Genomic DNA, 26,409 nt, shown 5'->3' with positions numbered 1-26,409 from the left:
AATTGGCTGGAAGCTCTCACGGCTCTAATTACAAAATTGAATAGACGAATGGAGCTCTTAGAGTTCCAACATAGACTCAGCAGGAAAGGAATTAGGCTCTGAGTTATCTCCTTAATATGTCTTTTTATTTTTTTAAATACAATAACTTAAAGCAGGTCGTTCTGTTTAGCCCTGCCTGCGTACGCCAGCTTTAAGATAGCCTGAGGTTTAACGTTGATTTAAAAATAATTCATTGCTGTTTGTGTCATTGTGTAAAAGAATATAATTTTTCTCTTTCTATTCTTTCAGTCCATATCAACTTCTCTGCTGGCAGCTCAGGAAAAGGCTCACAGGTAAGGAAAAGAGTTGACACGTGATTCTTTAGTTCTTGTGTGGAGATTAGTCTGAACCTTTTCACTTTTGCTTGTTTCTTGATAATTAGGTTTAATCATTCATCACCTCTATTAAAGCCTTAATTACCTGACCAGCTGAAATTAACAACCGTCTTTTTTATGTTTTTATGGATGGATTATTGTATCCTCTAGACCGGAGGCTTAAATTCCTCCGCGATACAAAACCATGTGCTCTTTCCTTAAGTGCGAGATGATTTTCTGCAGTTGCATTCTCTTAAGTCTGCTGCTCGATAAATAATTAACATGTTCAGTTGCTCTACTTCTCATTGGTGTGAGAGGATGTTGACAGTAAGTCGCTCGGCAGAGGTGCTTAGCAACACAGAAATGGGAAATTACTGTCTTGCTTTTAACTGATGTCGACCGCTTCTCTCCCTGGAGAGGAAGTTTCACACTTGTGCTTTGTCGCTTTTTCATTTTTCACATACAGTTGTAAAGGATGTTAGGCAGTATTTACACATCCAGTGTAATCTAAGTGAAAATATACAAAAAACATGAAAAAAAAGTTAGCTGAAGTCTTCCTTAAAAAAAGCGAGTCACATTATCAGCTTGCCTTTTAATTAAAGATACTCAGTCATAGCGCAGTCTCACACAATCTCAAGTTATTTTTTGTTTTTTTCACCCCTAAAACGATTAGGGGACAGCTGCCTGTCAAGAGTGATAAAGCAACGATTTAAATGGCATCCATTCCGGAGAAGAAACCCATTAAAGGAAAGAAAAGAGCAGTGCTTTTGTAACAATGGAAATAAGGATTAAAAGTAATGTAATGTGCTGGGGAAAAGTAGGCATTATAAAAGCTGAGAAACTGTTTTATGGAGTTAATGTTTGCCTAAACTCTCACTTTATATCTGGACATAAATGTCAAAAGCATCAGTAAAGCAGCTCTTCCTGTCCTCGCCTCCCTTCTTGACCCTGACATGTGACTGCTTCTGTTTTTGTCGAGCTCATGGGTGGTGTTGCCTAGTTACCACGGGACCACGGCGGTAGTTTGTCTCCTTCACTCTCCCAACGTGCCCTGTGAATGCATTTTAATACCACTATTCTGACAGGTGTTTCCAAGACGAAGAGTGGGGCCCACAATGTGTTTTACTCCTCGTATCAGACATTTGTTGTATTTAGCAAAACCGGTGCAGAGCCCGTTCCAAAGATGGCTGCTCAGAACGGGCCAAATGCTCGGCCTGTGGCGATGCTGCTCGCAGCTTCCTCGAGAATCGCTCATACAAACAATTTCACACTCGACGCGGCGCTTCCTTTGGTCCTCCTGCCATGACATAGTTGCATCACACACTCGGGAAACACCGTTGAAATAGGTCTGTAGCCTAGTTCACCAGAAAAAAACACCGGGGGCTGACTTTACTGCAACCTTTAATGCCCCCCAACTAAAAGGGCCCCTAACAGCTTAAGATTTATTACAATGTTTATTTCACTTTCCTAACTCATTGTACCTCGAAATAATCCGCAAAATCCCCACAAAGCATTTAAACCATCTCAGCTGTATGGTAATCTGTATTCGTGTGTCAGGGAACTGTTACCGGTTACGTTACAGATACCGTTAAAACATAATGCATTATTATTCCTTAAACTAGCGAAAGAGCAGTTCTCCAGATATGAACAAACATTCAGATTGAGATTCCTTGCTTTATAGTTGGTGTGTTTTTCTCATCAAGCCCACCTGCAAAGTGGAAACCAGGTTGTTGCCCCCTTTTTTTTCGGTCTCCTGAGCCAAAGAACAACGTGAACAAATTAGAGAGGAATACAAATTTGTAGGTCGTGGAATCGCTCCACTTAAGTCATAGAAAGTCATGGCGGGAGGCCGGGCAGTCATTTACATACGGTACACAACATTTTGCAACACATGCATTATAAATTAGTAGAGTATAAAAGTTAACGCGCTTGATTTATTAGTGTTTTTGTTGGTTCTAGATGTTTATGAGATCATCAGAGTGTACAACAGCCATAACTCAGTTGTTAAAGACATCCAACATGATTGATATTTCTTTCAACTATACAGAGTTGTTTGGAATCATAAAATAGTACTTCAAATACTTTTAAGACATCACGCTGCCCTAAACATAGTATCCTACACATGTTTTAATGATTTACAACAAATCAGTCACTCTTATATTATTTCCACCCGGGGTGTGCAATATGACGTGAGTTTCGCTGTCTGTTTTGGTTCGTTGGTGGTTACTAACAGGGTCGGTAATGAACGACGCGTGATGACAGTTTTCAATGTTTTTGTATTTTTAGCTGAGCTATGATGGCAGTGATGCCGTTTTGCCCTCAATGTTCTCTGTGAAGTTTGCTGGCAGTGATGCAACGTAGCCTCAGTGTGTTTTATGTGGAGTGAGCGCTGCGCCAGACTACATTTAAGAAATAGCCTTTTAATTGCTACATTGTTTGCCAGCAGCCAGCCATATGGTTACTTTGGAGGCAATTTGGCCCTGTGTGCAGTAAACACGCCAGTCATAATTTTGTTATATTGAAAACTGAACTCCGGGCATTTGCTCCTGGTGTTCTTCACTACTGTTTTGGAAGAAGGAAATAATGGAAGTAACAGTTTAACCAGCTTTAAAAGTCTTTTCTTAATACTGAAGTGCTTTGAGGTGGATTTAATTAATGCCGATATAAAGAGTGGTTCATGTGGATTTAAAAAAAGTAACTTTAAAGTAAGTAACTTGCAATATAGTCTTAAAAATCAACCTGAATGAGTGTCACGATAAGATTGTGGATCTATGTATTGTGGTTATATGATAATAATGCTATACCCACATATATTTTCCCAAAGTATAGATTTCTTTAATGCACATTTCCTATCTTTCGGTCAGCCACTGTTAACCAATATGAAAAACAACTTCGACAGTTTTGCCAGTCTTGCAGAGCTTGATTGTGATTATTGCAGCCTGAAATTACTGGCAGTGATTGAATTTTTGTTATCTTTTAAATAAACGTCATTACTGTTTAACAGTTGCAAATAGTAGTGATGGAAGTAATTTGATCCTTTAAATAAACCATTAATAATCATGAAGTATATCGTTTATCTGGCTGCTGAGAAGCTGAGATTTTAGTGTGCTTTGTAAAATGGTTAACAAGTTAAGGTACAGTGCATTCATTGCATATTAAACCACCAACGTGTGCTTTTAAAGTACTGTTTAGGTTATCAGCTTATTTGAAGTGTTTTTTGGGCCAGTGGTCGGTACTGGAGATCTGGCTCTGAATACGAGAGGATTGCCCATCTGACTTCAAACAGCCAGGCTCAGCAGGATTAAAATCCGGCTAAATCTGCAGCGGCTCCTGAAGTGTGTGTGATATGGGTAACACTGATCTCAGAATGCAAAGTAGCAACCGGTAGTATTACACTTCCAACTACATGCTCATAAAATAAATAAAAACCGTGGCTTATTGTTTGCTCCCTTACCGCGGAGGAAGAGATGCTCATCTGTTTCAGTTTGCAGGCAGGATTTGAAAAGTTGCTCTGCTTTGATCCATATACATATATTGCTAAACATTTCTACAAAAGCCCTATGATATGTAAAGCAGGAAACATGGTTGCAGCAGTAAACATTAAAGTGTAATTGTCAGTGTCTTTGAACACAGTCCATGACTTGCATACAGAACCCGTTTTAGTACCCCTCCTCCTCCTTTTGAAGCCTGGAGCCGATGATGACTGGCTTCAGTTTGAACTTAGAATGACTTGGAGGAGTTGGCGAAGGCGAGCACAGGTACCGTGACTATCTGCCGCTTCAGGGCTTCATAAACGGGCTAAACAACATGTGTACTACAAGTTTGGTAATTTAAGCAGAAGTGCCTTAATCTCATGCACTCAGAGGACTCAGAGCAGTGAGAGGATGCACAAAGAAAGTATTTACGAACTTCCTGCTGAGGGCAAAGCCCATGAACAGCTTCAACTTGTTAATGTTCCTGTCACTTCTACTGACATTCGTGTCTTCATAAGACACATGAGGACACTTTTGAAAGTAACTGCACGGCCCAAGCAGGAAGCATTATTCTGAAAGGGGCGACTTTGCCTTCAGGCTCATTCCTAGATGTTAGTAAAAGCCACAACCAAGTCATACGACGTACAGCAGTACAGCAGAAGTAATCAAAAGTGAAAGTGCTAATCTTTGTGAGTCATTCCGTTTTTTCATGTTTTCCAGGCTAAATTGTGGCTTCTCAAGGTTACATAATCCAAACATTGTCTTAGGTTCTGTGCAAGTCAACAGCATATTTACTAGAATTCCAAATAATGACAAAATTACACTAAATAGTGTAAACTTGTAACCCACATAGGAGACATACGCACTTCTTGTTTGCCACCTTTAGTGTTTTGAAGAGAACTTCATCTCTCCGTGTAGACTGCATTCGATCTTAAGTGCCATTCAGTTGTTGACGTGATGACCAACGACCTATTCAGTTAAACTCATCGCGTCTGATTGGACAGCAACATATTCAGGTTGTCCTGCTTTATTGCAAACATCTTTTTGGAAACGTTGAAACTGTCATCAGCGTTTTCTTATCCTCCAGCATCTCCTTACCTTAGGCAGCTGTTGAAAAGAAAAATAAACTCAAGATGAGATGTGTGACTGATGTATGAATCATTGCCCCAACTCTGCTGCAATGACCTTATCTCAGAAGATTTCTTTTTCTTTTTTTTATGATTACAAATCTTCATGAATGCTGCCAATGTGCACCTAGAAATCCCATTGCAACTGGACAAAATCTGTGGTTAGCATCAGTTCTCCAGGTTGTACACACACACCTGCAACCATTAGCATCTTTTTCTGAAACCATTTTGTTGGGACAAAACCTGTGGTACTTGTAAATTTGGCAAATTTAGTTTTCTGTCTGTCAGGTCCATTCTTGTGATCTTGGGAAACTCCTTGAGCAGATTTCTTCAAATTTGGCACAAACACCCACTGGCACTGAAGGTTAACCTGATCAGAATTTGTGGTCAAAGGTCACGGTGGCCTCACGAAACACGTTTTAGGCCATAATTCAAGAATGCATATGCTAATTAGGACATTTCACACAAATGTCTGAAAGGATAAAAATTGAAGTGATATGGATGCAAACTGCCACATGACAGGTTGACAGAGTCATACAACCGCGAGGCAGTAATTCTATTTCTCGATATTTTTGGGATTATTAAAAGGAAGAAGGAGTTGTCATCTTGTGTTGTGTAGCAGGCTGCTGTCTGGCTCAGTGTGACCGTCTGCTCTGCCTTTGACAGAGCGCTGATGTTAGTGCTTTATCAAAGATTTGATTGGCTGCATCGCGATAAAGTCTCCCTACGTAGACGGATACCATAACAATATTCTGTCAAATGAATGCAAAACTAGGAGGAGCCATCATGAAGCAAAAAAGAAAAGAAATAATAGAAACGTTTCCCTTTTGGTTTCAGATCATTTTTCTCTATCACAGGACAAGTTATTTACAGAGCAGCTATGTATGCTATAGCAGACTCCAAAAAACAATTACATTTAAATTGGTACTTAAGCTTAAATTATTTGTTTTTCTACTTTCTACACTAACGACCCTGAATTTAAAGGATTTTTTTAAACGACTTCTTCTATTACCTTATTATATTCATAGAATTGTGCCCACTCATTTAATTTACTTTGAGCAGTAAGTAAAGTGGCGACAATACTGCGATATAATCCAGCAAGTCGAAGCGTCAGCGCTGGAGTAATGCTTTCCTGTGTAACCAAGTGGCTAAAATCAGGTGAAAAATATCAGGCATCTCATGTGAGGCCAGGGAGCGTACCATGACCCTAACTAAGTACACAGCAGGGCTTGACAGTAACAGTTGCCCCGCTGCCCCAGGCAACCAGATTTGGCCCACTGTCAACAATTTTGTGCGCGGTCTGGTCGCCTCTGCTGGCAACAGTTTTTTTGTTTTTTTTTCTTCTTCTGTGGTTAGAAAAACAAAGCTGAAGCCCTCCGTGTGCAGTCTTCTAACTAAGTGAAAGTGCCCTTGTTGAACCATTTTACCGTGTGAGAAATTCTAGAATGATGAGTAAAAAAAGAGGTATTTGCACAGAAATAAGGAGCAGTAGAAACTTCATAAAAGCTTGTGAGGTTATATAAAGTATATACAGCGGGCTGTGTAGGTTTGCCCATCCAAGTAAACTCAACATTTAGAGTCACAGGGCTGATAAACAAGAGAGGGCAGCGAAAACATGTTACATGAGGAAGAGAGCATTGCAGCGAGCAGGTGCAACTATACAAGAACAAACCAGAACTGTGCTCAGTATATGAGCTCAGAAATAAATCAGGATCTTGACAAACCTTTGATATTGTTTGCTACGTTCTGGAATGCCAAGAGCCTTTTATTTTTTCAGATTTGCCTCACGTCTCCAAATTAAAAAACCTGTGTGATGTGACAGAATATGTCAAGCTGTAGATTAAGCCAAGTTAAATATGCAGCCGATTGTAATTTATCCTGCTAATTACATTATCTTGCAAATGGGAAATTTGAATGCAGTAACATTAGTTGTTCACTCTCACTTTCATATTCCAGATTATTAATGAAGCAAAAGCCGCTTCATCAAATCCATTTTAATTGTGCGTTACTCAAAGGGAGAGAAACAAAGAAGGGCATGTAAAACAAAAAGTGTGTCATTTAACGTTGTTTTCAAGGCGACAAAGTTTTTATTTATTTTTCATTTTACAACTCAGGGTTGCACGCTGAAATGTAAGTTGTCGCCCCTTCACCCCACACGCACAGAGCACACTGTATACACAGACGTTTGACCCGTGCATATGAAATCATTCAGATGGAACATTGCACCCTACTTCACTGCTACCTACTTTACTGGGGGCAGGATGATGCTTGTTTCTATGGATACCATCCAATTATATATACACAGCATCTTACGCCAGTTAATTAGCCTATAAAATAAGATGCCTGAACAGGAAGCATATCATGACTGTCATCTGTTTTGGTTTTGTTACCTGCACAGTAAAAACGAGTAACAGCAGCTGCAGCGATGTAGCCTAGCATAAGCTAACGGTGGCCGTGTTTCCATGTTAGCGACTTTATTTAACACAGCGCCGAGTGAGAAACCTGGCAACTTTTTGGGCATATCTTAACTCCTCCCCCTTGAAATAAGTTGCCAGTATTTCTCAGAGAATTTGATCTCAGGTGACTTTGGCTTTGACCAATCAGCCGCCAGAGAGAAATGTCAATGTGTGTACCTAACGTCCAATCACTGATCCACGTTCTATTTGCAGGCAGCTACTTGCTTTTATTTAATTTGACCATTGTTCATTTTTTTCTCACAGCGCACCGTCTTTACAAGAGTGACTTTACTCCACTGTCTCTATTCATGACACTATACGTCTGTACAACTTGATGACGTGTTTGAATTTATATGCATCTTGATGAGATGATAGCAGCTTAAAAAAAGGATAATAGATAATGATAAAGCTAGCTACAGTCAGTGAAGTTTAGCTTGGCCTCATTGGCTTTGGCTACTTTCCATTGAAAATAGTCTGCAACACTGGCCATTAGCCATCTCTCTATCTTGCTCTGCTCTACACTGTCCATTTGTCTTCTCAGGCGTGGAGGGATCGAGTGAATCTGTCACAGACTTCCCTGACGTTTGATTACTTCTTTTGTGTTTCACACAGAGGCAGACAGTCCAATATTTATGATTTGACCATTCTTGAGCTCACTTTTAGAACTTAGAAAGAAGTTTTAATTGACTGTTCGCTAAATCCTTCCCCCCCCCCCCCCACCCCCCGAGCATTTATTGTCCAACCACAGCTTAGCAACCGTAACCAGGCACGGCAGGTCTGTGGCTCTTCCACATGCCGGACTAGTGTGCATCAAGCTCTTTATGAGAGCAATACTCGGCATTTAAAGAGTTTGGAGGAGTGTTTTTAGCCTTTCAAAAAACACAACAGCATGAGAGTAGGCAATTGATTAAACAGTGTGTTTTAAAGTGCTGCAATCCTCCATATGAGCACATCATAAACAGGTTACGTGAGAAAAAGCCCATCTACGAGTAGCTTGTTCTCTATTTAGTGTTTCGTAAATGTGTGTGGGCCGGACCTGGATGCTATCAAAGTTTAGGGTCAGTTCTATCCGGCTATTTATAAGTGAATACTCCAGAAACCTCCGCCAACGTTAGCCGTTAGGTTTGCTTAACACATCGGTCGGTCCTAATTGTACAGGCCTTTTCTCTCATATATGTATTTTCAACAGTATGTTTTTGCTCATAACAAGTATTTAAGCTAAGCAGCTAAGCAGGGTTTTGTTAGAAGTTAAAAGAGAGAAAATGATGGAAATGTCTACCAACTGAATTGAAAATGCATTCAATAGTGGTATTAAATATTTGCTTAAAATTTGATAAAATATTGTTCTTGCAAATTATACTGTAGACATTGTTGCCTGTTTTATAGCATGTCTTCTATATGGTTCATCAACTGGTGAGGATGCTGACATTTTGCCTGATATCATGTATGTAGCTATTGAAGACCCCTTTTTACAAGAATCATCTTTTAAAGCGAGTCTGCTGGACATAAAACAATCAGGAGACGGCGTCCTCAACCAATTCATGAAGCCATTTAGCTGTGTTAGCCAGTACAGCCACGTCTGATCAAATCTAGCATCGTCTACCTGCATCTGAAATCAACGAGGCATCGTTTCAAAAGTGGAGTACGGATTTCAAGAGGCAAATCTGCCGCAGTAATCTTTGTCAACTGCAGGCTTGACTGGCTTAGCAACAGTAACTAACAGTGGGCGGGCCTTAGCAAAAGGTCAATTAAAGACATCCTTGGTTGCCAGGTGGACAATGTCTTCTAAAAGTTACTGTCAGCCACAACATCACCTAACAGTTTTTCTGTCTTTATTTTTGTCCTAATATCCACTTGAAGTCAACTTTATGCAAAAAGAAAGGCCGTGGAAAAAAAAGCCTTCTGATGTTTCAATGCAGCAGTTAAGTCATCACATATTAAGAGCTTTTGCTCTGAAAAATGACTCTTCAATACGATTTTTCAAGGATACAAAAGGGGTTTTCATTTTTAAACCTGCTCAATAGATCTGAGAGCATCCTCAAATGAAGCTGAACAATTTACAAATCCCTTTATTCCTCATTTAATGTAATTATAGAAAGGGGAATATGAATAATGGGGTTCAACTCCTTAGGTACGGAAGGTCCTTCTAGACAACTAGCTTCTGTAAACATCCAATATTTTTCTCTCACATGTCAGAAGTCAGAAAATCCCGTAACCTTGAATCATTCTTGCCGTCAGTGAACAGAAAGCTAATGGGACCTGACGGGTCACTCACATCAGTGGAGCGCCGGTGCCCTCGGGATTGAGAGATGTAGCACGGGGCAGGAGCTCCGCCGTGCATGTGAAGGGCCTCCAAATCAAAGGCAGGCCTCAAAGGGTCGTCTTTGTGGGTGTCCTTGATTACATAACTATCACAGATTATGTAGGTTGAGCATGCCGAGGAGTTTACGCATGTACACCTCAGCCGGGGAAAACCTCTGCCGCGATACGCTGCCAATGTTCTGAGTTTAAACTACATGAGGCACAATCTTTCTGTCTGTCTGCATCAGTGCTGAGGTGCCAGAGACCAAAAGCGCTCAAGGCACGGTGAAACTAACCCCTTCAGATAGACAGTGTAGACTCATAGCAATTCCTTTTCAACACCTATGGGTGTCCGATTCCTGCTGCAAATGGCTGACAGCCGGCTGTCAGATGTGATTAAGGAGAGCGTTACCTGTGTGCAGAAGCATAGAAGGCCAAAAAGAGCTGAGCTCTGTGAGCCGAGAATAATTCATCTTTCAGTAATGGAGAAAATGATGTTAGACCTGATCTGAGTTCACTCTTGTGCAGAATATTGGACAATTTACTGTAGAAAGATGTGTGGCCCCGGTGTCACTCAACTACACAGATCTTTTTTGAAGTGTAATCAAGGAGCAGGATTTAAAAAGGTTTTGACCATGTAAGTTCTCAGTGCATTCATCTTGTTCTCACCAGGTTGTTTACATTTCAATCATAGATTGTGCCCGTGAGTAAAAATGCAACTTATAAAATATTAATACTGCAATAAAGCAACCATTTGCCATATTCATATTGGTGTGTAAACAAAAAGATGGAAATCAATCAGCCTTTTTGCGGGGGGTGGGGGTTCCAGGCGAAGTCTGACATGTTTTTTTTTTTTATATATTAGAAAATCGGCGATAAAAGAACCAGCTAAATGTAGATCATTTGACATAATTCAACATCTCAGCATGTATGTAATTACCCATAGCGCCCTAACTCCAGCAGGAAAGATGCTCACTTTGTTAGCAAAAAGAATGCAAATGCATCCATTGGTGATAATTTGGTTTTGAACCAAACTAAAAAGGAGAGCCAGTGAACGTGAAAGAAGTGATGTGCAAGCTGTGCTGTAAACAAGTTGAAACTAAAGATGGAAAAACAAATCTCCGCTACCGTCTTAAAACTCACCATCCGACAGAGTACGCCATCAGCCGGACTAAAACTCCTAAAACTCGTGACAGTCAACGGTGGATAATGAACATGTTAAACAGGGTATTGAATAAAAATAACCTCACCAGTTGTTATTCGTTGTTTTTAATAAGGCAACATTGTGGGTAGGGGAATTTTAATATCGCACAACCCTAAGAGTAAAAAGTCATTTACAGTACAAAGAATGTGTGCTCGCATGTCACTGATTGGTCAGAGCAATGCTTCGCTAGATGAGGTGTTGCCAGATGACCCCGGGGTTTTGTGCCGTAGGCAGCTGCGTTGGCAGACCTGCTGTGCCAGAATAGTGCACTAATTGAAATGAATTAGAGGGCTGCCCTTTTATTCAGACTCAACACAGGCTATAATACTACAGCTCATAACAAAACAACTCCTGATATACATAAAACATTACAAACTGATTTAAGAGAGTGTAGGCTTTGGCTAGAATTCTAATTAAGACCTCATTAAATCCTGTCATAATTCATTGAGTGTTATTTACCGTAAGGTCATGTAAAATCATGTACGAAACTCACATGCACACATTGCAGACACACACACACACACACACACACACACACACACAGTTGCACACTCACGATCGATATAATTGGTAACTTCTCCCCGACCAGTCCATTCATCACACCGGAGGTCTTGATTTATTTTGTTTGACAGCGACAGTGCAGTGATTTTCCGTTTCCTCTCTGCCTCAGAGTTGATTATGCTGAAGGAGACGGAGTAAAAAATCTTTGCACCTGCCACTCTTCTGTCACAACAACCATATTCATCCAGGCAAATTTATTTTATGATTATTTGCCTGTTGCCGTGTATCACATTTGTCAAAGTTGAAAAGATTTTACAAGAGTAATTATCTGATAACGAGTCAAATTCTCCCGGCCTCTGCATTTTTTTTTTCCTTTAGGTGCTCTCACTCTTCAGCTGAGGAAATGATTTCAGAGGAGAAGTGCGTGTGTGATAAGATGAGACAGAAACCTTGCGGGCATGACTAATGCTACTGAGTCCAATTAAGCTGATGTCTTATGAATTAAATCACCCTGATATGATCTTGTCTCCCTGTGCATATATTTTCCTTTTAACTCTGATCACCTGGAAATACGACCAGAGACAGAGCCTCGCATGTGCATGAATCATCGCTGTATATATGGAGAACTTTCGCTTATTATTTGTGCATCTGAAAATAAAATAATAATAATAATTGAATATAATAGGAGAGATAGAAAGTGTGAATCATGTGCCCTCTGTAAAATAAATGATTTGTTGCCTTGACAGTTGCAGGAAGCTGTTCATGAGCCGGAAATTGACTCAATGATTTGTTTTCTGTTATGAAATTTGCTCGCCCTCTAAATGTGATGAGATAGCGGGTTACATATAGGCCAGCTCACACAACAGCCACCAAAGTATTGTGATTCCCTCTGCAACACACCCACTGAGAGTGAATTTATGACTTAGTTAAGCTCTCTGAAGGCTGCAACAGCTTGCCAGTAAAGTGATTGTTAGTCTAGAGGAAGTGATAAATCAAAACAGGCCTGCGTTTGTCATTATCTATTAATACTCTGCCGCTCTCGTTCTGGAGTTCTAGAAACAGCCAGAACTCGCACGTTCACGTTCTTCTCCCAAAGACTGAAAGATTTCCTCAGGAAGATGGAGGGAAAAGACAGCTCTTCAAAGTTTGCTCAGCTTGTGATTGATTTACTCATCCCTCCATGGTCTGCCGCGTGCGCTGACAGCTCTGGAGGTGGAACAGTGTCGAGCGCCTTAATTGAGAGCCGAATGTGCGGAGCTTAAATGCTGCAGGCAGAAAACCCACACAATTAGGGAGGACTAATGACGTGGGGTACCACCCATTTTTTTCTCCAAATAACCCGCAGGGCTTTCCATATTTAGTATCACTAAGTCTTAATTAGTGATTAGGAAAATGAAATGGAGCAGTGAGCCGAAACTGAGAATTTTCACACAAGACATTTTTTTGACACTTTCTGCATCTTTTGTTAAAACATAAAAGTGGATTTATATAGGTCATTATTTAGATATGTGTTTGAAGATCTTCATTTTGTTGCTGTCATTTTTAATTAAAAAAAAACATCTGTCTTTTCAGAGCCACGATGATATGCGTGTCATCCACAACAATCAACTGGGTAAGTCTTTTTCTCTAATTTAAGCTGTAGGTAAGTAAGACACTGAAGAGAAGGAAATAATAACTGGGTATTGCTTTAGATTACAGCCCATACATACAGTGTAAATATTCTGCGCATATGCTAATGAAATACTGACTGAAGCTCGAGGAATAAGGAATAACACATTTTTATTGAGCAGGAACCCTGAATTAAAGTGCTTTTATAATCACCCAGTACATAATAATAACTGGGTACAGATAGGAAACCAATGGGCTTAACCGTTGTGTCATTTTAGCAATAGCTATAATAGCTATGCCATGAAAAGATGCCAACCTACACTTTTGCCGCTTTGCAGAAAATATATAAATAAGGTAATATTTACTTGACTGAAAGGTAGAATGGCTCCTCACATTATTCTTTATGCCGTGTGTTAAACTCCAATAAAGTTCTATTCAGGTTTAATGTCTTTACTGCTCTCAGATTTGATCGCCAGATGATCATAATTCTGAAGACATACTGTTTTATAGCTGCTGCTTTATAGATGCATCTCTCTTCTCAGGCTTTGTCTAATATTTTCTCCCCCAGCAACAATAATGTAGTCAACACACCATTTGTATAACAACAAACAAAAAGCTTTTTACAAAATGGTAATTGTTAAGTAGAGTGAATGCTCTCTTTCTCACACAAAGTTGTTATCTCCTTGTATTTCACTGATATCCCATATATACAAATTACATTGTGATTTGCAGGCTGTAATCTATCAAAAGTCTCTGTGAATATTTCTATTTACTTATATCAATGAGATCGCTGCTGTCTTTGATTATACCTTAAAGCAGCTATTCATCGTACGGGTCATATTTTGGACTCTGTTATTGTGTTAGATGTTTCAATAAGTCTGCATCAGAGGAACTCATTCTAAGAGATGACCTTTTGCTATTACCGAATATTTTTCAGTTTTAACCGTGTGCTCAAAGGATTGAAATACACTATTACTTGAGACAGTCATGAATAGTAAATCTTAAAATGAAAAATGTTGGACAAGGTGACATTTGAATAGCACATGCTAATGAATGAAATCGTTAAAAGGGCTTTTGTGTGGTGCCTTCCTTGAAAATGTAATCTTCAGAGTTCCTCAGACTTTTCCATAAAAATAGTCCCATCTCTTTATCGATTTGACAGGAACCTAGAAATTTCATAAGTAGAGCAAATAAAAAGATGTCATGCATGCCTTCCATGCTCCAGGGGGCTCACACAATCACTATCTGAGAGTGATTTCCGTGAGCATACAGAAGAGTTTGGAGCCAGTTTACTGGACCTCTGCCTGTTGTTCATTCAACTGGGTCACAGCAAACGCAAAAGCACACAAAAGCAACTTCATAATGCTCTCATTTGGCACCTCGGCACAGAGAGGAAATACAAACAGACAGCCATCTGAAAAATGGAGCTTCACTATCTGCCACCGCCATAGTAATTCCCTTTGTCACACCAAAAAACAAAAAAAGCTGCACTCGCCTGCAGAAAATATTGTTTGTTAGCAGGAATTCAGATCATGTATCAAGGAAAGTCTGGCGTTCTATCGTTTTAACAATACTGCATCAAAAGGAATAACTCGCTTGTTTATTTGAAAAGAACAGGTGACCTTTTAGAAGGTATTGTAAGTCATGATTCGAACAATGTTACTTTCAGAGGGAATGCAGGGGGCCGAATCTAAATGGAATGATGTTTCAATGATGTCTGAATTAAATCAGGCATCATATTGAAGTTTGTACACACTACAAATCTACATCATCACATTACAAGAAGCAGTGTGAGTCCTCTGGGCGCATTGTGCTGTGGTGTTTTTAATAATGTAACTTCGTACATCTCAAAAACACGGATAGCTGGAACTTAGGAGAAGATCACCTACAGAAATGCCTCAGGAAAAGAGATTGTTCAAATCAACCGCAGTATAAAGATGCATATCTGCATTGTTAAAATATGAGAGCTATAAAAATGTTCTCCATCAGTGCCGTGGGCCCCAAGTCCCTACTGAATGTAACTTCATTTCACAATCAACAAATGTCTGTTTTCCACACATTGTATTCTAGCTTCACAGTTTGCAGCATAAATGTTAGCTGACAGGAGCATATTTCTTCAATTGGCCATTCAAATTGAGTTCATAAATGTAGAAATATTGCACTAAAATGTTTTCTTCTTCTTTTTCTTCTTCTTAATCTCTAAATCAATTTATATTAAAGGATCAAAAAAACAACGTTATATTCTGCTGTATCACGAAAAACAATAGACATCCTAATAACACAAATCTTGTCGGGCCTTTGGCTGTCTAGCCCGATTAATTCAGTCACTTCACTTCATTTTCAGACTAAGAAGAAGAAAAATTACAACAGATCAAATGCCGTTTTATATGCAGTGGCCCAGTGGAGCAGTCGCAGTAATGAATGATAATGCATGTAAAGAACTTTTATAGAAATGAGTTTCCGATCATGTCCCGTGTTCTAACTTACTGCTCCTGCACACACGATGAAGTAATGCATTTGGACAGAAGTAGCTGTAAAGAAATTGAGAAAAAATCTAGTTTTATCCTGATTCAGACATTTGGATGTCTTGTCTGCCGGCTCAGCTGTTTCAGTAAGTAGATGTGAGGCAATGATGTTCTTATCTCTTATGTAATGTCTAAAGGAGGCCGTTTTGACTGAAATCCAGTTGGCTTTTCACCCAGACCACAGTAATTGCTTACTTTACTATTAAGCTGATGTCCTATTCTGTACCTTTCTTAAAATGTAGGCAATCACTGTTTTTCACAGATTTTTTTTTTTTCCCCTCCACATTTTTGTTAAAAAGTCAGAAAAGCAGATATGCAAGTTTTGATCTGATATATAACAGCTGGCTGCCTCGTCATACATTTATTTTTTCTCAAAGGAAATGAGAACTGAATACAGAGACCGTGAAGCCGGATTTGATCTCCTTACTTACTGTAAAGCCGCTTGTCTCTTCTGGTCATGGCCAGTATCTGTGTACTGAACGTTGTTGCAGATGTAGAAATATAACCTACCTCTTTGACTTTATCAAGGGAACACTACAGCAACAACATCAGATGTTCACCGTTGAAGTTGTAGAAAAATAAACGACCTCAGGTTTTGGTTCTTTTATATGTGAGAGAAAGAAAAAAATGTTTCAGCATGCAGCAGATACAAGGTACATCGACAAAAGCTTCGTTTTTTCGTTGTTACGTCAAAGGTGTTTTGATAGTTTAGGGCACAGGGCCACAGACAATGAATGGTATTGTTTGAGAGCAGAGAAGGTGTGCTAGAATGTAAATCTGATTATCACTATAACAATTATTGCGCCCAGGAAAGCAGTGCTACTGTCCCCTCAGCAGCTGTATTATATTCAGGAAGTGGCTCGGAGCCAGCTTCTTCAAACCCACGAGATACGCATTGCATACAATGTCCACAAGATGTTGACCGAAGTCTTCCTGCATACCAGCTAACATTGCAGGATTTGACTTTGTATTTACTTTGACTTATTTTCTGTCTCCAACCCTCTCATGTTTCCTAGCGACCGGCTGCATGTTTCTGCTTTTCTTTCTTTATTAATCTGAACACCGCACATCACATCTTCAGAAAATGTCACAAACGGCGCTGGCTTATGTTGATGTACGGAGTGTGAAATCACGTATCGTTAAAGAAAACTAAAACAAGATCTGTTACCGAGGATAAAACAAACTTATTTTCAAGTGGTGTCTCATCCAATTTCCTCTTTTATGGATAATGGGTTTCGTAAGCAAACCTGGAATCTGTTAAGTGTTAATTGCCCCAGCTTCCTGAATTATTGATGCTAAGTGAGGTTTAAGGGTTGAGTTCAGCTCTCATTAGTCTTCGACAAAGTTGTCCATAGAGTCATGAACTCTGGAGAACCTCTAATGAGTGTGTGATTATCACAGATGGGAGACTCTTTGCTCCAACCTTTACGTGTTGCATCTGCTGCGTGATTGTTTTGTGCGTGTGTGTGTTTTTTGCTTTACGACTTGGAGAGAATTGTAATGAGCTTACTTTTACATGAGAGAGTGACTTTTCCCCCTGATGGCTTTCCCCCTCATGCATACCTAGCACACACACACACACACACACACACACACACACACACACGCACACACTTCCTCTCTTTCTTCTTTTGCAATCTTTGTGCATCTACCTATCTCTTTCTATTGGTTTGCATGCTCATCCCTTTCTGTGTGCCTCTCTCTGTTTTACTGAGAGATATTTATGACACTGACCTTTTCAGCAGTAAGCTGAAAGTTAAATACACCATGTTCTATATTGATCGTGTGCCAGGCAATTCAAATTCTGTATTAATATGAGAAGAAGGCTGATAGCAAATCGTTTCACTTGCTGCAAGACACATAGGTCTCTGCCACACTAGATTATTGCCTATGGGGAAGGTAAATTCATTTTATATGGCTTAATCAAACCACAAACAGCCTAATAAGCTGGCTGTATTGGATTTGGCAGCCTGGTCACCTACAAGTTATGTTCCCATACAAACAAAAAACTGCACTGTCAATAACATTTCGAGGGAAGCTCCCAGATTTATGTTTGTTTTTGACGCATCACAAACACATTTTATATCCTAGTCCGTTGGGATGGGTCAAACAAACGCAGGACTTTTACCCAAGATGCCACCGTTTGTGTCCCAGGTGAAACAAAATGTCACGGTTGATTTATTTGACTTAATGTAAATGACGAAACAAACTATTTTAAGCCAAACAATGATGTTTTACTTAACCTAACCAAGTCGTTTTTCTTGTCTTTGTTACATATTTGTTTCGAATTCAACGTTAACCCTGTGTTTAAAACTGTGGCCCCAATCCGGGAGACAATAAACGTAATCGAAAAAGCAGTTTTGTTGTATGGAAACATAATTTTCTAGGAGACGGGGTTGAATTTGGCCTTCCAGATTGAATATCACCGGATGTCTGTGGATTGGCTATTAAACCCTGGTGCTGTCTGGTGTGACGGTCATGGTTAGTTTGGTCAGGAAACTGCAATCCAATTCTCTTCGGTGTAGTACGTCTCTTGGATGGGCCGGATTGGACGTGAGAAAGAGAGAGACGAAGGGGATTTTTTCGGAGAAGGATGATTCTTGGCCATCTTGTCACTGGGAGTGCAATAATGTGAGTCACTGGAGTGTAGCAGGTTTTACACCAGCACCATCATCAGCTGCTGGGTGAGGAAGCCAGGCCCGTCGACTATGGAAATGAGCTATTGACATCCTCTGTCATCTCTGAATATGTGCTGGCAATGAAGAGCTCTGGATCTGTCGTGACAGTTTCATTGTTCCCACAACAGCCTAATGGCCCCCCTCACCGAATCTTATCCCTCTCTACTTTTGCAGACGTTTGTCATTGAAATTGCACTATTGATCTGCTGTCCCTCCTCACACTCCTCCTTTTTCTTTTAGAATTCTCAACTAGATTCAAGCGCCGCTCTCCCAAACTTCACTCATTTGTGCATGCTCACTTCCGGTTAGCCATGCCATGGAGGTGTGTTTTTTGTCTTTACCTATGGGGATGGAGGTACTCCAGGCTGAAAGGAAACATTCCTGTGACAGCTCTGGTGACCAAACACACCTGCTCCGTGACACTGATGGAGATGACAGAGCTCCTGGAGTGCCTAGAGGTCAGTGTGCTCTCAGCTCCTCTGCCACTTGGCAACGTCTGCCATCCCGCTTCAAGGAAGTGTCACTATTGATTTGTGCCAATGAGGTGACAAGACTGCGGGGGCCAAGCCACTGTGAGAGCTACATTCAAGTGCAGATATTTACTTCAACCTCCCGTGCGCGTGCACACGGCAAGAAGTACAAATACATTTTATTTTATCCTCCTCGATTCTTTTATCAGTCTGATCCTCTGCCCTCTCTTATGCAGAGTTCTTCAGACGGTGATGGCCTTTAAAGGGTGGCTCCGTGCGCTGAGAAAATCATCAGATCAGGGAGAGAATGAGGCAGAATTCTCCTGTGTCTCATTTCGTCCAATATATTTCAAGGCTGATACAGTCTTTCTTTTCTGCCGAGTGGCCCCTGTGGAATACTGAATGAGTGAGGGGAGACAAACGAACACTAGTCTCATGCTTTGTAGTTCCATCAGCCTGGCAAAATAGAATCATCTGTTCCAAGGTGATGGGGGCTTTAGCCTCATCTTCCCAGTAACCTTCAATCTCTTTCATTCGAAGCATATCATTTTCAGCCACGAGGCATCCTCGGAAAATTTCACTTAACCACCCAAAAAAAAAAAAGAGCTTTGTGGCATGTTTGGCACAAGGCTGCTGCTTCACATCTTTGCCGTACTATTAAACAGATGAATTAAATGCATACTTTCACCTCTGGGAATACTGCTATTGAGAGTTAATACTGCTGGTACTAATATCATTACCGTAATCTAATGAGGCTGCTTTCTGTTATGATGGCCCTAAACTGTAGATCTTAGAACAGCAAACTCCCTTGGAAGTTATAAAAATAAATTAAAGACCCATCTTTTTTATTTGGCTTTTAATTCGGTTTGACTTTAATGGTATCATTGTTTGTTTTGTTGTATTGGGATTTTATTGTGATATTGGCTTTGCATTTAATGAGCTGTACAAGTAAAGTTATTAACCATGCAAAAATTAAAAAAACACCTTGTCAAGCCCCCAGAGTCACCGTAACAACCATTGCAATGACCACAAACACCTGGAAAACGAGCAACTTTCCTCTATATCTGAATAAAAAAACTAAATTAACCTTTTTTTTTGTCTATATGTACTTTTTTATGACAACGTTTAGTCCCCCTAACGTGTTGTAAACTTGTTATATAATTGTCAATCCCCAAAAAAAGGAAAAGAAAGGAGGGAGCGAACATAGTGAAGGAGCAGCAGCTAGGACTCTGGGCTATGGTTGAAAACCCTAAGAAGTATCCAAGAAAAGTTTCTGGAGTGGCTTCTCCAGATAAATACAAATTTGGCATTCAGAGGAAGGCTTGAATAAAAAAAAAAAAGAAAATGATCGACGGCGAGGACAAACACTAATCACCGGGGGAAATGCAGCGAGCTCACCTGCAGGCATACGTCATAAACCGGCGTTTGTGTAATTACTCTCAATGCCTGATGGGGAAGACAAAGGTTCTGCACCCCAGCTTGAAACAACGGCTGGACAAAGTGTAAAAAACACAAAATGTAGATTTTTTTTAACCATTCTTATTAAATATGTATGCCAATGTAGCTTCTCTTACACATTGCATGACACTGTCCCATATAGTCGAGGAGCAAACACAGCAAAGTAATCTCTGGTGTGCCTCCTTGCCCTTGGAACAGTCAGAAATCCCTGTTCTGATGGTGTGAAACACCTCCCATGGGACACAAGGCACAAAAACAAAGACCTCACAACCATGAACAGTAGTAACACCCTAGCAGTACTCAGAATTTCCTAACAACGATGTAGCAAACCACTAGCAACCATCTAACCAGCCGCCTCGCGACTACATCAAAAGCTCAAGCCTGGCCACCTCCCAGCACCTTAACGTCCCCCTGTAACGCCCTTACAATGCCTGAAGTTTTCTTCTCAGGCCAGAGGCATCCTTTGATAATCTCACCAATCCACTAAGAAAAAGTGTTTTGTGGCATCCTTTGCACCAAAGGCGTTGTTTTAAATCTTTGCCCCATAATTAAATACAGGTAGACGTATTGATTGCACAATTGTAATCTTGCACTGGCTGCCCTGAGTGTCGAGGGTGCATCAAGGGGATTTCTACCTGATAGAAGGACACAGGAATGATGGAGGTGAAGGAAGACGTTGTAACAGGATTTTTTCCTTCTCTCCCCATTGTTTGATGATTAATCGAAACCCATTAGTGTGGAGACGAGGCCAGTGAATTCAGTCTTAATTAGTTTCTTTTCTTATTTTTTTTACCCCCCCCCGACTCCCGACTCTCCTTGGCTTTGACATAGGGGATGTGCATTATCTGCACAATGAGGGATTGGGAACCCGCTTATCTGATTTTGCTGTTAGTCTCATGCAGCTGGCATTATTGCTGAACTGTGCAGTATCAGGAGGCTGGTACCAGGCCTGGGGCTTTAAAATGCACTGCTTTATGTGAAACCGTATGCTCACACACGTACGCACACACACACACATGCATAGTCAGTCATTTAGCAAACTCAGCAGAAGGACATTTAGAGGTGGTGTAGTGGTATTCACTCCCTAAGCTCAGCTCTCGACGGGGGTTAGATCTGTTGGGAGATGGACATGCTGAGATTTAGCAAGTAAACCGCCCCCGCCCCCGCCCCTCATCAGGGCTCCAGGATCAATGGGATCTTTGTTATGAGCAGGGCAAAGGAGCGACACACCCACCACCACTTAATTAAAAAGACCGGACACAGATACTGTACTCGGACACAGCGTCTACCCCCGACCCCGCTGCTAATATTTGAACCCATGGGATAGGTTCAAGTAGCGTAATCGAGGAGGAGGCAATCCATCTAATCCTGCCATGATCAGCACTCGCCCGGCCCCTTTTCCCTTGCATTGCTTCCACTGGGAAGATTATGGACCTGTCGGCAGTGGCTGTTACTTATTTATGTTTTGGAACACTAAAATACACTTAGTCAGCAAATTTTGCCGCACTTCATGGGAAAAGGTCCATCTAATCATAATTCATGACATGGTATACCCTTAATGACTATATTCTGTATAAATACTTAAGCAGCTAATTAAAATGTCTAAAGCAAGGGTGAATGATTTGGAACAAAGCTTGTTATGTTTGTCACAAAAAGATCTCAGCACATCTCATTACCGGGAGGTTTCTGAGCCGCCTGTCACAGCAGGGAAAAAAAAACTCTGACATCTCCTCTGCTTTTCTTCGCACCTCGTATTGGTTCCCACCTCTCGGCTTTAAATTCTTGAAAAGCCTGTTTTGTTGTCGCAGTCATTCCAGCCAGGTGCTGCGGACTATGTGAGGGACAGCTTACAGGATTTAGCAGTTGTCCAATGTAATTGTACTGAGCCAAAGATGAAATGACAGGATTTTTTTGTTTTGTTCTCTCCTCCTCCTCTTCCCCCCTCCGGTGCTTTGGTCTAGTTTTGATTGTACTGGTCGTGAGAGCCCCGGGGTTTATGTGGACGTGTTTGTGCAGCCAATGTCATTCTTCACTGAGCTGTGTCACTGTTACGTCCCTTTGAAGGGATTTCACATGAAGAGGAACTGCAGCAAGCTGGGCCAATGACAGTGATGGTATCTTAACATGTCGTGAGCGTTGAAGCAGCCTGTATTAGCAGCTTTTTTTTAAACCGACATTGTTGAGCAAGTGGCTCCCTGTTAACCTTGGCCTTAGCATGCAGTAACAATGCCGAGTTTTACTGTCGGTGCAGTTGTGACGCTCAGCCAGAAGTGGACAGCTGGGCTGTGTCAACCTTTTGGGGCGTTACTGCACCTCAGAGGAAGACTCTTCTGACTGCTAATCTTTTTTTTAAGTAACACGGACTGGGCTGTGACATTTATAAACTCTCTCCCCAAGCCAATTAAGCTCTTGTTGCGCTGGTTATTATCACCAGGCCAATAATGGAGATGAGCGAAACCACCTCAGTTATTCAGACTCTTATCTTGTCTTGCACTCAGAAGGTCATCGATTGCCATGATCCTTTTTTCACAGTATGTGAGCAGTCTCACATCTCCGTCCTTTGTGTTCCTCCAGACCTGCGGGAGATAGTGTTTGTCATCCAGAGTCAAAGCAACTCCTTCCATGTGAGGCAGGCGGAAAGACGGAGAGCAGACTTACTGAAGCAGGCACACAGTCTCGCAGAGGTAAGATTCCACACACCTTCCACTCATGCACTCAAGCTCTTATTTTGGAAGAGGAAGCGCACATGAAAGCTTTCTGAAGATATATGTAGCTAACGATCATCACTAGCAGCAAAAGTAGCGTCTGAATATGAGTTGTTGCAAGCTGTAGCATTTCTTTGATTGGACATGTATTTGGGAGAAAGTAAACATGATTTCCCTTCATACATTCATTACTACCCAAAACTGATCATTTTAAATATGGAATGATAGTTTGAAGAATTATTCATGATAGCCTCTATATTAAACCTCTTACGTCCACAATATGAAAGTGTAGTTTGTCGAAATCTGTATGTATTTAGGAAATCCAGACATTTGTGCAGCTTTGATGTTCTTCTCAGCAAATCAACCTTCCATTCCCGGCCTCTTGTAGGTACATTTTTAATGAGAAGTGATGATTATCCGAAGGCATATTGGCATCTTAATGAATGTTGTAATTCCAAAAAAGCTGCAGGAAAGTAAACCTTTGTTTTCTCCAGGGACGTCGGCTCAGTATTTTGTGCAATTTGTAAAGACTTCAGCATCATGTCAGAGGAAGACACAGAGCACATTTACAGGTCGAAATGCCAATTTTCTTCTCTTCATTAAATCTCTTCAGAGCCAAATGAAATGGGGTGAAATACACAAGTTGTATTCCGTTTGGTTAAGTAGTGAATGCAGCGTCCCTAATGACAATGTTACAGTAAATTAGATGAAGGAACTGCTTGCTGCGTTTGCTGTAGCGAGAGATTAATTTAGATCTCCTATTTGGGTTTATTCTTCTGTGCTCTTGTGTTTGTCGTTGTTTTTGTTTTTGACTCAGTCTCCACTACTGCTGGATGTCACACACCTTTTATCTTCACTACTGACTCACTGTACCAACCTGAAAAATATATAAATAATCACTTTGAGTCATAATTTCTCTGTTTATTGTTGTTAGAAAAATACTTAGTATCACACAGCATTTAAATATCTTGCTGCAACAACACTGAAATCCTTTACTTCACCTTCAGCAATACAAAGTCCAAAATACATTTATTATTTGAATCTTATAAGTGAAATTTGTTCACAATTTGGAAAGATTGTTTCATGTTCCCTGTAACGAATAGTGGCATCAGTCTGTGCCAGTGGATGGTATGTATCATGAACGGATTCAGTTACACTAATGGACATCACATTTTACCAGAAGAGACAGACTTTATAAATTCCACATCATGTTGTGTTTGCATTTATGATCCCAGAGATGTCTGGCGTTTTACTTTCTGTTGCATGCAATTACACAAACTAAGTCCAGGGAGAATTTTAATCAGCGACTTCTCAAAGAGGCAGTAAAGGCTTGACAGCTTTTCAAAGAGATATAAGACCCAAAGACTTGTGATCAGAATGAGTTACCTTCACAGAGTCAGAGTGAAAATAGCGTTAGCCTCAGGTGGACACACGGTAGAAAGCACTCAGACATCATGTGCCTCCACGGACTTCAGAAAGAAACTACGATTTATTTTTTGATAACAGTAAATGTTAAACATTTTAATTTAATTTGGATTCAGATCTGTATAGAAGATGATTTAATACGATTGAAATTATAAAAAAAACTATATACAGCTTGAAAAGCCAAATGGAATACCGAGTGGAAAAGAGAAAATACAAAAGAGAGGGATGAAAATGAAAAGGATGGATTCATACTTCATTTTCCCTTTTCTATTACACATTACAATTCAAACATTTGCATTTAAGCTTTCATATTGTTTACTCCTTGTTTATTGATTATCCTGAGTAGTATTTTGTTGTTGTTGTTATTTTCATTTAAAGCTTTAATTCATTTTTTGTTTTATAATTTTCAATTAAAATAGGAACAGGGGTTTATGCAAATCATGTCAGAAATAAACAGACAATGTTAAACGATCATGGATCCACACCAAAAGCTGGCTTGTTTCTTAGACCATGACCCAACTGAACACAATACTTCATTAACATCTGTTTTTAAGATCTATAACTGTCTTTTCAGTTGTAAATATATTTAAAACTGTCAGCAAAGTAGCTTTGAAACTAAGATTAGTAAATACCAGACCTCATGGAAACTGTGTTGGGATTATGGCATACTGTAATGCAAAATGTAAACCAAAAGCTAAATATGTTAGTAACATTAGTATACACTGTAGAAAACATGTAAATTCTCCAATTCGCCATCCACCACTTCACTCCCGCCACGGAGGCACAACACACACACACACACATGCCTATAATTCAGCTGTTTAACAATCATAGAGGGTGTTGGTGGGATACTGAAGGAAAAAAGATCAAAGCCAAATAATACAAGAGATTAGCTTAGTTTGGAGCTGTTAAAGATGTTTGATGTACAGTATCGTGTGGTGCATTGCCACGGAAAGCTTTGAGCAAAACCCTTGCCTTGAAAATATCTTGAAACCAGAACGACAGTGGAGTCTTTGGAGAACTGAAATAACCTTTGATTTCTAGTCCTACACGCCAGACACGAGGTTCAGCTTTTGTTTGAACTTGTATCATCCAGTTGTATTTGGACTTTATTTACTGTAGGTCAGGGAAAAAACGTAATAAAAAGCACCAGCTTTGTGGTGAAAAGCATTGTAAATAATACAAAAATGCTTTCTTTAAAGCTTCTTAAACGATTCGAGGCTGACTTAGTATCACTGAATCTCTGCACTTTCTGGCCAACATCAATGATAAGTTGAAGATGTATGACCTGATCACTGCACCGCCGAGACGGGAAACGCATGTACAATCTGTTTTTTCTATCTCCGAGCCTTTTTCATCCTCCTCTGACTGTGGAAGGTTTTGTGATATCCATAGATTTACACAGGCAGGAACTTGTGTATTCTATGTGGCGGCTCTCAGCCCATTTTCCTACAGTTTGGCACTGTGTCTCCCGGGAGGAATTCACATTGCATTTATACAGTGTTTGTGTCGTTTAGCCGATGTTCATGTCCGCCGAGACGCACACGTACAACAGAATGAGATTAAACTCAGAGACCTTGGACACATGGTGTGGTAAAAACACACCATGTGTCCAAAAGCTTTCTCATGCATCACCTATTATCTTAACAATGTTTGCATCTAAGGTGCCACTGGGATGAAACTATTTTAACATGGATCCCTGTTCTGCAGTCTGTGATTTGATCGACTATGTCATATTTGACTGCGTTTCATCACTGAAGTGGTTTTGACAGTCTCCCCTCCAGCCCTTCCTCGGGATAAAAGCATAGCTTCCTGTCCCTCCATTACATCCAGGTCTAAGTGACCCCTATCTTCTCCCAAGTCACCAAGCAATCAGTGTTCTATTCGTTGCAAGCATGTCCACATGAGGCCCAGCTCTTATCTGTTTCGGAGTCTGCAGCTTGCACACAGTTGCCGCCAAAGCATCCGTCTCCTCTTATTGAACGCTTCCTTCATCCCAGGACTGTCAATAGCTCTATGAGGCAAAAGCTTTGTTTTTGTGATTGCACTATTAGCTGAAGATGATGCTTTATCATTATTTTTACTTTTTGCTCTTTTTATATAACTGCGATGATGTGAAAGTCAC

At 40.3% G+C, this 26,409-nt stretch overlaps 1 protein-coding gene across 1 annotated transcript in view; it reads left to right on the top strand.

Moving 5' to 3' along the window:
- The window catches only part of b3glcta (beta 3-glucosyltransferase a), a gene marked incomplete at its 5' end in the record, with an annotated part of 56,042 nt that overhangs the window by 8,426 nt on the left and 21,207 nt on the right, over window positions 1-26,409 (top strand). Inside the window, 3 exons of the mRNA XM_079165781.1 lie at window positions 289-332; window positions 12,988-13,027; window positions 22,729-22,838. Of these exons, the coding sequence (XP_079021907.1) occupies window positions 289-332; window positions 12,988-13,027; window positions 22,729-22,838 (194 nt within the window). The remainder of the gene's footprint in view (window positions 1-288; window positions 333-12,987; window positions 13,028-22,728; window positions 22,839-26,409) is intronic.

Source organism: Pholis gunnellus, assembly GCF_910591455.1.
Source record: "Pholis gunnellus genome assembly, chromosome: 9".
Lineage (NCBI taxonomy): Eukaryota > Metazoa > Chordata > Actinopteri > Perciformes > Pholidae > Pholis > Pholis gunnellus.
The sequence above is the reverse complement of the archived record's forward strand: the minus strand, read 5'-3'. Positions and strand labels throughout refer to the sequence as shown.